General features: G+C 41.1%; 1 protein-coding gene across 2 annotated transcripts in view; it reads right to left on the bottom strand.

The window, feature by feature from the left end:
* ADGRA1 (adhesion G protein-coupled receptor A1) overlaps nucleotides 1-13,959 on the bottom strand; it is a 1,066,191-nt gene that overhangs the window by 171,670 nt on the left and 880,562 nt on the right. For both annotated transcript variants that reach the window (XM_088476934.1, XM_088476933.1), the window contains one exon: nucleotides 586-713. In XM_088476934.1, the coding sequence (XP_088333060.1) occupies nucleotides 586-713 (128 nt within the window). The remainder of the gene's footprint in view (nucleotides 1-585; nucleotides 714-13,959) is intronic.

Consider the following 13,959-nt stretch of genomic DNA (forward strand, 5'->3'; position numbering starts at 1 on the left):
CAACCCCTCGCAGCCTAACCCTAATGTCGACATTTAACAATATCGACAAGATAACTGTTGTCATTGTGGTGTCGAAATTATGAATGTTGGAATAGTTGCTGTCGACCTTTGGACTGCATTGGTCCTTATAAATTGTATATACTTTATATTCAGATGGCTAAGTTATTTTTATTTTATTTTTTCCATAAATGCTACCAATCCCAAATGTTTCCCATTAAAGTTGACAAATTATGGGTACCGAGGACTCATGACATTACTTGCCAGCTATCTATTGAATTTATGTTCTTTAAGTTTCATTTTGTCAGTATGAGGGCACAAAACATACAGTACGTGGGGATGGGACAAAATACTGTTCACCGCTGAAATATTCAGGATGCTTTCAAATATGCAGTATCTATCATACACACCTCAAATTAGGAAACAATAAACATTATTCTGCTTAGAGAAATATCCTCACTTCAGTCGTCATAGCGCACAAGTTTAGCATTGTCTTCAGCATATTAGAAACTGTGCAATTTAAAAAGCAATTCCAGAAAATAGCATAATTACACATATGAAGGTAATGTATAAAAAGTGGCTTCCTACCTGTGATGCACAATATAGGTGATAATAGAGGCGAACAGACACAACAACATAACGGCCGTGCATGCATAAACCACAGGGTGCAGGAACTCCCCTGGGTATTGAGGGAGAGACAGGACGGTCTTCAAATCCTAACAAGAGAGGTAAACAGAATTATACTTCCAGTCTCATTTTCACACATCACACATTAAAATCTGCTGTCAAGCAGCTAAATACAGCTTTTTTTCATTTACACAAACCCCATTGCTTGCCTACAATTTCCAGTGACACTTTTGAGTAAGTGCATAGAATAGACAGTAAATTAAAGCTTAATGGCATAAAAAAGTAAAACATATTCTTAATATAATACACATCTTACAAAGCTAGTGATATGGTACAATACAACACAGCACCGGAACATGGGTGCATATCATACTCCCACATGTATCTAAACATTGAGAAGTACACCAGGCGTACAGAGCAAGGTAAGTGCTACTACCTACCAGAATGAATCAATAACAAACCCTGATCATTAGTATGGGAATGTATCCACTACACATTTAATTGTATCTACCCCCCTGATCAAGGACATCATCAATCTCTATCAGAACCATTTTCACTGTACAGATGTGTACTTATACATCTTTGTTGCAGTCGCGCTAAAAAGTCCCTTTCGCGCACCAGGTTCGGTGAGACTCTGCTTGCCGGGCGTCTGTGTGCGACTGAGTCTCTGAGCCTGTATAAGAAGTGCTACAATGTAGCGGCCTCAGCATTTTTCATTCCAAGTTCCATTGTGGTTCATATACAGACTCAGGTGCACACAGATATACAAGTGTCGCTTACCAAATTAATCAGCACAGCCTGCTAGTCGAATCACATTTTGACTTAGACGCATTTTCAGCAAAAAAAGCTGCCAGACGCTAGGGACTTGGCGGCTCCCTCACGCCAGGTGAGTTTCACTGTGTGGCGTATTGAAGCTATATATGTCTCGTCAGGAGGGGGGTGCGGGCCACACTTTGGTGTCGCCATCGGACTGCCACCACTACTTCCTTGGCCGACGGTGGAAGACCATCAGTGACAATTGACAGGCCGTACACACCCAACGCTCCCCTTGACCAGGCCCCATGCCGCAAAATGGAGTGAGTGAGTGACTCGTGAGTCACTTCTAGAATCATGAGTCTAGAGTTCCAGAATCTTAAGTACTGGCCGGCATTCCGTTAATAAAGTTTTTCACTGAAGTCGGCGCGGGTCACGCCGCACCACTTAATGAGAGAGAGTGGACAGAGGAGCCGCGGCGGGCTGCTGGTGTGAGGACTCCTGAGAAGCCGGCCGGAGCAGACAGACAGAAGGAAGGAAGGAACGAGTGAGGTAAGTTAAGTGTGTGCCCTTTCACCCAGAGTCTCAGACCCAGGCGATTGATGCAGTATTCAAGTGGAGACAGAGCATGATGGAACTGAGTCTGGGGGATTCAGACTGTCCCTACTCTTGGTGCTCCATGGAATTCTCCCCATCCAGCTATTTTTAAAATGCCTCAATTTTTTAGATGTGCTTTAGTCTCTATAATATAATGCTCAGACTTTTACAAAAATTTGCTATTGAGTATGATTAAGGTAGCGGGGGAAGTGTGGCGGTGAGAGGGGGGCTTGTGGGGTGGTGGTGGAAAGGGTGTTTGAGGGGATGCCCTGCCTATTCTGTCAGTCCTGGGCCCTACAATTTCTGATGGCAGCCCCGAGTGCACCCTCAAGGCTTACGGCTGGCAGTATTTGAATAGCTCTAGACTCTGAGTCTTAACCCACGGTAAGTCCTGCAGCTAAATTAACTAACCACATAGTCTTAACATGCATATATCATTTACTATACATTATAAGTGCTTATCCAAACTATTTGCCTCTTGGGTGCAATTCTCTTGGGTGTAAACATCAGTTAAACATAAACTTTATGCTCTGATGTATGTGCACACAAGTCATACAGTGTGAGTTGCAGATGTGTCTACATACATACATCTTCATTGAGCATTAAACAGCCCTTGTAGAGTCGCGCCATGCCGTGGTTTGACTTTGTAGCGCCGAGCATCTTTTCGTGTGACTTTTTAACTTCAAATGCACCTTATTCACATAGCGATGTGAATTGAACGCACAAACTTCTGCTGATTAAAATGATATGCAGCATGCCTATAGTCTGTGCGACTGTGGGTGCATCTGCATGCGAAATGCTACGTTACAGTGTCACAGCCAGAACACCGGCGCCGGAATCTCAACATCAGTTGATATGCTGACGCTGGAATCCAGGCAGCTGGCATCTTGACCGTTAGTGTAGCGGGCCAGGGTTAGCTGATAACCACGGGGGGGGGTTAGGTCTAGGCTGCGGGAGGTTAGGGTTAGGCTGTGGACAGATGGGGTTAGGTTTAGGCACCACAGGGGGGGGGGTTTATGAACTAACGGTGAGGGTTAGGGTGCAGGGGGAAGGGTTAGGATGCAGTATGGGGCAGTTATGGTTAGGGGGTGAAGGGGGGAAGAATAGAATACTTACTGTGCCCCTGTCGGGATTCTGAGCATCGGGATGCCGCTGCCTGTATTGTGACAGTCGTCATACCGACTGCTGGTCTCCCATACCCAAACCATTTGGTTGGTACTTTATCTTTCTCCAAGGCTCTCTCCAAGGCTTGATACATCTCCCCCTTAGTGCTGAGCAGCTCACTGAATACTAAATATACAACATCACAAAACATCTTAACTTGCCATTTTTTGGAGATTAATACCATGATAAATATACAGTGTAAGTGGTGTGTCAGTGTCTATACATTGCCTAGATATTACTGTGCATTGGGATTTCCTGGTTACAGCATGCAAGTTCTATGTACAATATAGTCACACCAGCCTACTCTCTAATTGAGCGATGATGTTAATTGTCCATGTCTGTAAGAAGTTCATTGAAGTGCATCTTAATAGGGGTAATAAAAATGTGTTTGCAGATTTACCCACTTAGTAGAATGCTGTGCCAACATTAATAAATAGGATGGTATCCACAGGAGTGCATTCATTACTAGGGAAACACTTGTGTTATTTACAAATTAATAAGTGACTATTGGTGTAATGAAAACTGCAGCACTAAACTGAATTACAGATATCAGAGTATTGAAGACGTCCTCCTACAGATATATATATATATATATATATATATATAACTGACATTGTTACACAAACAATGCTGATAAAATGTCGTATTTTTCACTCAAAACAGACTTCAAGGAGGGATATTCAGTATCATTTTTAGAAATAAAAGGTTATTTCACTTTTCTCTGAATTAATTCAAAATCTCCGTCTTAAACAATATGGTTCCAAAATTGCAGCTATCCAGGTCGCTGATTGTTTCTCAAGCATCATTCACCAGCTGTATATGTATTATATATTATATAAGCTATCTCGCAAGCTCAAATATACTTAAATCGTGGTAACGTGCAAAAATTGCATTAAACCATAGCACCAATCAGGCTCTTGCTTTCAGATTCTGAAACGGAGAGATAGTAGGTAATGGATGATTGGTTGAGGTGGCCAAAAATTTGTAAGAGGGGTGTGGTTATGACAATTTGAGTTGTATGTCACCAATTATGGGGATTATCTAATATGTTCTGTCTTTAAGGAACGGGCGTGTTTTCAGCGTGTTTGCCACTAAAAGCGACAGTAAGTGATAAAGCTGGTTTTACCTTATAATCAGTGCTTTGAATGTAGCAGCAAACTCACCAAAAACATGACAATTCCTAAAAATGTTAACCTATTACAAAGCCCCCTCTGTCTTACGGTGGTGTGACCCAGCGATGTGGCGAACGATGTAACGATACATCACGCACACCATACACATTGTACGATCCACCATACTACGGCGCCATGTATTGTTACATGCTGCACGTAACTACACTGCGTCGTTCATTGAATCGTCCCTTTGGACATGCAGCACATCCGATAGGAAGATTCAATGAATGCCAGCCGGAAACAATATACACTATACAATGTGTACAATATATATTGCTTTGATGGGATGATATATTGCATGGTGTGTACCCAGATTTAGAGAGAGCTGTTTTCAGTTCCGCATAGATGAATTGGGTTGCTTCTACTGGGAAAAGTGTTATGAGATGTATGTCTGAATGTTGTTTTCAAGATCATTAAATGGTATGTAAAAAAGAACTGGCTGATTGGCTTATCTGTACATTTCAGTGCCTAGAATTTCTTTTAATTATAATGTTTATTTTTTATATACAGTACAGTACGGATGTAAAAAATGCTGGTAATCTGCCAATTAGAGACCCCATGCTGTACTTTGCTTATATAGATTTTAAAAGGTTTTGAACATGCACTTTACAAATTATTTAAAAATAAATGTATTTCCATTTCAGTGTTTAAAGATGAACTTCACTTTAAAAAGCATTATGTATCAGATTTAATGTCAATTTCTAATTAGCCAGTACGCAAAATAAAATTAATTGAAATCACTTTAACGAAACAATGCATAATTGAGAAAAGTTTGTATAATGTGCATATTTTGTGTTTGGTGCGTCTTGTGGCACAAACGCCTGCATAAAATATGTGCTCCAAAAATGCTTATGTCTGATTAGTGCCATCTACAGTATCTCATGGGTTGTCCTAATGTCCACACAACAGTATGTCTGCATCAGGCATATGTCAGCGTTAAAGTAACTGGTCCATACACCAGCAATCTACGGTCTTGATTGATCGGTGAAATCCAACATGCTGGACAACCTGATTAAGAGGTTCCGCTCACTTTTTGATCGGAACCAGCAATCGAGGAACCCTTTCATTGTCGATTTTTTTGGGACAATCATGTGCAAAATGCCAAATTGCCCCAATTCATCGCAGATGTATGGGGGACTTTACTTATGCGATAGAGATGCAAAAATTTGCATTACCCTATTCATATACACCATGAAATATTGTAATGAAGTGACAAACGCAGAGTGAGAATAATTTATTTACAGTGTTATTAATAAACACAAAAGTCTAATTTTCTTATAAAATGTAACAATATTAATAAAAATAAAAAAACACCCTAGTATTTATGGTAACAGCTTTATAAATGCAGTGTAAATAGGCTGTCATGCAGCAAGCTAATGGAAAAGCCAAATAAGAAATCCAAATAGACGACCACAACTGGGTGCTCTATGCTCGTGGTGGTGGTGGTGGCTACTGGAGAGGAACAGTGGTGTCTATACACAAAAGGTTCAGGGTTACTCTGTCCCCATTAAAATGCATGTGGTAACAATATTCTAGTGTTACATTCACTCTTTCTATTTCTCTCTGTGCCTATATCAGCTTAAACTGCAGCTATACAGCATTAGATAGTGTTCTGGCCCCTTTCACAGCATTCTACATCTTTTTCTCTTCTCTAATACACGTTTTGTTTTTCTTGTGTGCATTCAAAAACACTGGTGTGTAAGCAATCATAGTATTAGAATATTCATGTTGCTAGAACCAACCATCAGACAATGAAGGCATAGCAATATTTAAAGAACCCTAGGCCACCCGCTTCCAAGTCTGACCATTAGAATGTTCAGTGAGCCAGACAAGTCAGAACATTAGAAGGTTATGACCAGGGGTGTCCAAGTTTGGTCCTCAAGGAACCTCTAACAGTTCCTGTGTTCCAGATCTCCCAGCTGGTGCACAAGTGTATTCATTACTAACTGATAAATGTAAAAGATTGACAGGCTGGGGCCCCCGAGAGGGGGGAGGGGGAGCAGGGTGTTTGGGAGCAACTTGCTGATTGTCATTTGCTCCCATACATGGTCGGAGGAGAGTTGGTCTGGTGTATATATATATTCAACTAAAACCTGTCAGAGTAACTTACTGCAGATGTAGCCATGCTCATCTATCCCGCAATGCGAGCACTTCGTGGGTTGGTGCGACTAGTGCGCCCGCGTCTATGGCGTGCCATATACTTCAATGGAGTAAGAGCCTTCTGCGACGAGTGCTGTGCTACCCGTGTGTACGCATCGCGGCAATGATGAGTGTGGCTACATCTGTACCATTTTTCAAAGATACAAATCTGCACTGAATCTATAGTAACCAATCATGAGTCTAAAGAAAGTTACATAATGTCTGACAGGTTGCTATAATTTAGTGCAGATTTGCACCTTCCAGCAATGTTAACTTCTCACTTTAACCTTTTAACAATGTACTTTATAAGTTACATTCAGAGGAGTATTAACCATTTAACTGACGATTTTTTTTTAAAAAAAACGCTCCTAAATTGTCCTGTTTTTTTTAATGAGTGATTTAGGTGAGGGACATCTATTTCAACTTATCCAAAATGATTTCATTAAAAAAAAAAAAAAAAAATTTGTGTTTTGTTTTTAAGATTTGTTAAACAATTTTTTGTTTTTTAAACATCAGAACATCAAAACCACCAGCGTAACCTCGGAAACATCGCGACTTTCAATTTGACACCAGTTGTAGGCAACAGGTACATTAAGGGGTGAGGGGGAGGTTAATTTACTTTTTCCCAGCGGCTGCAAATCTCCCTCTGAGAGCAGCAGCTGCGGGAAGATTCTCTTCCTGCAGCCGCCCTCATGTTTAACTGACTGGTCGAAATTTTGGGACCAGAGCATATAAAGAACTGTCTGCTGTGGTCGTAAAATTGCGACCATGCCAGGCAAGTGGTTAAAGCCTCTGGAGGCACTTGTACAGCTTCACCTTTGTGCAATGGGACCTTTTTCTGGTGGCGCCATCTTCCGTGTGATATTCTCAGATGATGGCGCACGCTCAGAAGATAACAAAGGCTTTGGCACAGTGCTAGAGTCTACTATCACCATGTATGTGTAATAGGGGAGCACAGACAAGTGAGAATTTAGAATTGTGTGGAATTACCCTTCAACTTACTCAGATCTAGTATATGAATATTACCATCATTAATTTGCAACGGATGTCATAAATTTGGAGTTCTACATCCCTTTAAGATGAATGCATGTCATGCTAATCATTCACCAGAAATGCCTAGATCTTGTTTGATCCTTTTTTAAATACAGTATTTCTTCTCCTTTTACTTTATCCTCATTCAAGTATTGGGATTTATTACGTACAGTTAAGCAAGAAGGATTCAGAAACTATTCTAGAAATTTAAAAATAAATCAGTAAATAAGCAACTTTGGGGAGAAAACTAAAAATAACAGCAAGTAATTTATTTTCTTTTTGTTTGCATAAAATAAACAAATCCTCTTATTTAACTTTTTTTTTAAAATGAATTATTTAAGTAGACAATGAAAACAAACCACTGTGCAAATAAAGGTACATAGCAAACAGGAAGGCGCAAAAAGTAAGGGGGGAGCCCGGGGTGGGGGTGGAGAAATATCAGCATAGGGAGGTAAACTCCATCTTGGGTTTTGAGGATAAAGAATGTTAAGAGCTCAGAAGTGTTTTCATTATATAACACATGAATTTTTAACTATTAAAGAGACCAACTTGGATTTATGTGGTAATGATACCTCTACTTAACATAGAAAAACATCTTGAAAACTCAATGGAAGACTGTACAATAGTGATGACAAAGTCTGTGAGAAAGGTTTTAGGTTACATGTCCTTATAGACCTAATGGTGCATACACACGGTCAGATTTTGTAGGCCATATAAACGATTTCGTTATATCGTTGATATCGTCCTTTTTTTGGCCCCTTTCAACCCCAAAACGACGGACGATGTGCGGGCAAGGATGGTCGATAACGACCATCACCCATGCATGCAGTCCAACCTGGTCGATATCGACCAGGTTACTATAGGGATTGCAGGTCGTTTAGTCGTTTGGGGGTTGGTGCTGTGCTGGATGTTCGATAACGATCATCCAGCACATGCAGGACGATCAGACAACGATATCTTTATCATTGTCTGATCTGAAAGTGTGTATGCACCATTACGTAGACCCATCTATCAAACAGATATAGTGTAGTAGTGACAAGCTACTTACTTAATCACAAACAGTCAAGTATAGCTACCTAGCTTATCAAATGCAAGATTTCTTTTTTTTGAGAAGACCAGATCAATACTGAGAGCTCCTGCAGTGTCACAGGGGACACCAAGCAGTTAGACAAAGATTAATTAAAATAACTCAGCCAGGCCAGAAGACTGATATTAACTGACAGAAACACCACTATGATCTAAGAATATTTTAGACAAGGCTAATTAAATATTGCACTTGGCAGCACTTATCCTTAACCAGAGCCTAGGGTACGTTTTAAGGCTAGTTTTGTCTATCTAATAGTAATAGAAACATGAAAAAATCCATTACTGCCAACGACGTGTCTCCTGAAATATCTCCTGTATAGCCTAGGTGTTCACGGGCTGTGATATTATTTTTTTGTGATTTAACCATTATAAAATAGTTGCACCAGAATTTTTTATGACCAATAAAATCATTATTTCACAGTGATTCTAAAAACCAGTTAAAATTAACCTACGACACTGATCTAAATGCATGAGGTTTTATGACAATATTGTATTTATTAGCTTAATGAAGAGATACATTAACTTTGATTCAGTCTGGTTTTATTAGCCTTTACTTGGTTATAGAATTTTGTTCATTCTTTAGACCATTAATAATGTTGTCCTTGAGAAGCCCAACAAAGGACAGATGAGGCACCATTCAACTAATTGCTATTTGGAGATTGATTTTTATTACCATTATTCCATTACTTTGGCATATGTCCATAAAGGTATGTTAAAGAGGAAGACCTCTATTCCACAGCTCTCCAGTGTCACATCTTGCTCCCTATATAGCAAATGGGGTTTGCCCCCATTACCCAGGGCCGTAGCTAGGGTAGTGCAGCCGGTGCCATGGCACAGGGCACCACAGGTCAGGGGGTGCTGTTTGGGCCTGTCAAATTTCTGTTAATTATCATTCTTGCTTGTACCTTCCTCTTATTTCATCCCCAGTATCTTCTGGACTCCCCTATCTCTACCCTGGCCCTTCCCCATGAAGCCATTGCCCTTTTTCGGTGCATTATGTCCCTTTGAACAATGAGGGGGGCTCTTTCTGGCACAGGGCACCAAAAAGTCTAGTTACGGCTCTGCCATTACCTATATCCAGAAGGGATTGGAAGCAGAAGCAACAGTGTGGCCGTGGTTACCCTTTAAAAGAACTAGCTAAAACAATTGTTCTTTTACCAGCATCTTCTGTCTCTGGGCCTGATTCAGCAGTGATCGCAAATGCAACTACATACGCATATTGAGCGATTGTTAGCCATTGGGCATGCATATAAGCCGCATTGTGCATGCGCTGTGATCACACTGCGATTACATACGCACAGAGGTATCCATCACAGAGTGAGTGACAGGCTGTGAGCATTTGGGGGTGGTGAGGGAGGGAGTGATCGGAAAAACACAGGCGTGCCTGTCCGTTTGAATGCCATTGCTTGGGGGTGCATAAATTGACCACTGCGATTACATACGCAGCTTGAGAGCCCACTGCGTGCAAAGAGACTTGCAGTGTCTGCTGCAGGTAGACGTGGTGTAACTGCCACGTGAGTGGTCGATGTGGTTTGCTGGTACCGATGTGTAGGCAGAAGAGTGACAGTGGATGGATATGAGAAAGCAGCAGTGGGCGTCTTCATGCCAGCTGAGCTTTGGCAAGCATTAGCATATTTTCGCAGCTGCATTGTGTGCGATTTCACGCAATTGTGAGCCATACTTAATCAGGCCCTCTGATATGTTAGGAAAGCTCAATGTGGGAGCTCAATGGGAATACCTTTTCATTTGTGTAAATCAATGAAAAGGTTTTACCATTCAGCTTACAGAGTCTTTCCTTACGGTGGCAGTAGCTGTGCTGAATTGAGAGTGTAGTACATACTGTGATTGTTAGTGGCTGGTCTATTATTATTATCTTCATGATCCTTTATTTAGAAAGCACCAACATGTTATGCAGTATATTGATACGATCATGATACAAGTAAATTACATACAAGACCATGAAAAAAGAAATGGCTCTGCCACATCAGTTTCAAAAAGTAGTGTGAGGAACAACTGATACTTAAGGTAACAGAGTCACAATTGTAAGTTGTGTTGGAGAAAGTGTAAGTGTTGCTTCTCCCTCCAATGTCTCTGACCTCATCTCAGTCCATACTCCCTACAGCCCTCTCCCCTGTTCATCTGCATGTTGCCTCCATTCCGGCACTGATTACTTCCTTCCGCTAGCACATCTAAGACTTCTCCCGTGCTGCTTCCCTTCTTTGAACTTCCTTCTATTACTTATCACACTACCAGCCTCCATGGAATCAAACGTTCCCTGAAAACACACCTGTTCATTAAATCCCAACAGATCTCCACACACTCATAACTCCCTCTGTCCTACTTCCTCATCTCTTCCCAGTTTACTTCCACATTTTACTCACATGCCCCAAGACTGTAAGCTGTAATGAGCAGGACCATCCGCCCTCTCAGATCTCAGCCTGCACTATCACTGTTTCCACTGCGACCCCATTCACAGTCAGACTGATCTTTTCTGTATAGCCTTGGCGCTGGGTCAGTGAGAGCTGCTATTATTGTCTGACACTCACGTAGTTGTATAATTACCTGTTTGATTTTTTTCCTCTTCAGTGTCTCTTTAAAACTTTTTATCTTGTATTGTTTGCTTGTATCAAAATCATTTTTCTGGTTGGTGCTACAGACACTTGTGGTGCCACCTCAATATAATATAATAATAATACTGTAAGATATAAGCAACAACGATGAAGGAAAGGGGATGAGGTCATCCCAACACAGGACTAGGATAAGACAGATGTGTATTAAAAAAAAAACAGTATTCCCAAAATTGTTTGGCCCAATACACTACTTTGATAGGATGGACTGGTGGTGCCCCCCAGCATTTGTAATATTTTGCCTTTCTTTTCATAGTGGGCTCTCAGACCCCTATGTACCTCACCCATGCAGACACTACTATATTTACTTATGGTTTCTGTATATCAGTCATTGCAAGTGAACTTTGTGTTCTTTGCCATTTCTAGTCAATACTAATAAATGTTACATTTTAAATAAACCAGAATGCTCCACCCCACAGAGTTCTTTTCTCTCCTTGCCAGTTCTAAGGAAGAAGCAATGTCAGCCACCAAAAATAAAGCAGCCATTGCCAACTAATGATTCTGTCTCGCTGCCAGTAGTGTGATATGGTTGGAGTGAGCAAGCTGGAAACATGAAAGATGAACAAGTCATTGCAGAAATCTTAAAACAGCTGCTGAAAACCACTTCACAACCTTTATCAAACCTTCCAAACCGGACAAGTGGAGGTAGTGCCCCTAGCAACCAATCAGATTATAGCTATCATTTTATAAAATGTACTAGATAAATAATAGCTAGAAGCTGGTTGCTCTGAGCAACACCTCTGTAGTATGTTTGATAAATATACCCCCAAATGACTGTGTAGTACTGACCATGAAGCCTTCATTCTAGATGTGGAACTCTGCTTTGGATTCTTGAACCCTGGATTCAGTTTCCAACACAAGACATGATTCCGCCAGGCCTACAGTACCTAATATTCATTTTTAACTCTGAGACACTTACATGCCATGATGTCCTATTACTGCCTCAGAGAAAATGCCCTTTAAATTTAGGTATATTCTGCATACTTTTGTGAAAGGCTGAATAAGTATCTTTGCGTATTTATTTGGTCAATCAAGAAGATGCTTCAGACACTTTTGAGTAACCTTTAAGCAATTTTTAGATTGTTTTATTGCCAGTTCTGAACCTCAAACATGGAGAACATTGAGTCACAGACACCTTGACTGACAGCACTTAGGGCAGAAAGTAACGCTGGTTAATGGTGAACTGCTGGACAGCATTCTGAAGACGCCCAAGGCCATTGCATGCACATACAGTAGTAGAGGGGAACTACTCCAGTATCTTCTTGAAGAACATGCCTCCTTCTCAGGAGGCACACAGTGAATGTTATACTGAATCTCACTGATTAATCTCTCCCGATGTCCTCGGCCTAATATAATGACTATTTATTTTTTACTGGACATCCGGTGATAAAACATTACGTTGTTCCAAGCATTACAAATAGCTGATTTTCTGCAGTTTTCTTTTATCAGCACTGGCTGAATGATTCCCTTCTAATGCTTCATATTGTGACTAGCTCATCATAAACAGTAATGGGAATTCACAAATGCTTTTCTACAGTTACAGGAACCAGAAGTAAAGCCACAAGCTTAATAGTGTCTGAGGCTTTACTGCAGAATGTTAAATGGGCAGTAGATATGAACATTTCTTATTTCCTTTGATGTTCATGTTTAAATTATAGCAGCTGTTCTCTCCTAAATACTTTTTTCGGATTGTATATAAGTCTGCCTGTTTGTAATGCAAATTTGTGTGCTTTTCGAGGTTATAAGTGAAGAAGCATAATGGGGCTGTAATTGGGCGAAGTTCAATGAGGGTGTATCAAATGCAAGTGATGCAGAGTTTGACGTAAACGTAAACACACCAGTCTCCAGTAGTATAGGATGTTGCCAGGGTGCGCTGATGGTGGACACGAAATTGCAAACCAAGTGTGCAGATGCGTACACCTCTGCATATGGGTGAAGATGCGCATTTAGTTCCATGCACACAAATCGGGAGCATCTACAGATGATATCCATTTACCGTAGCATCAGGCCCAGTATGTATAATGACCTACTGCACTCTTTGGACTGGAATGGTCTCTCTCTTGTTGGCTGCAATATTTTGTTTCAAATGTAGCAGGAGAAGGAGCCATTGTTGAGGTGCCTTGGAGGCAAGTATCTCCTTAATGACCAGGATGCTTATTATTCTGCTAACTTGTGTGATAGAAGCACTGGTAAAGTGGTCAATGACAGGTACGTTTGTCCTAGGTTTTTGGCCTATGTGTTCTAAAAATCCCCAGGAGAAGTCTGTTTTGTAAACAGACCAGAGTATCTGCTTTTGGAAAAGCCGGTTTGGGTCCTGGGGGTGTGGATGTGAGGAGAGGGAGGGCTCCATCCACAGGCCACTCCAGATTTTGGGCCTTTCAGCCTGGTAGGCTCATTAGGGCTTACAGCTGGAACTGGCTGATATAAGCTGTGTTCAGTTGTAGCTGAGTGTCTCACACCTGGGGAACTAGGCATGCAGGCTAGCATGTCCAGAGACACTGTTACGACAACCCTGTAAGTACTGTGCACGTGCTGTTGTTGACGGTGTGGGCAGTAGGCCCTACCGTCCCGGTAGTGAGGGTACTTACTGTTTCGTTATTGCTCATACGGGCTAGGATTTTGGTTTATGATTTGTTATATTCATTTGGCACAATAAAGACTGGTGCCGACCAGTTTGTATGAGAACCCCAGACTTATGTCCTGTTTCTATGGCTGCTGTGTGTGTAAAGAGGGAGTTCATCTACCCCAGGAGAGGGACTCTCTAT

The sequence above is a fragment of the Taudactylus pleione genome, unplaced genomic scaffold (assembly GCF_031769625.1).
Source record: "Taudactylus pleione unplaced genomic scaffold, aTauple2 ptg000198l, whole genome shotgun sequence".
NCBI lineage: Eukaryota > Metazoa > Chordata > Amphibia > Anura > Myobatrachidae > Taudactylus > Taudactylus pleione.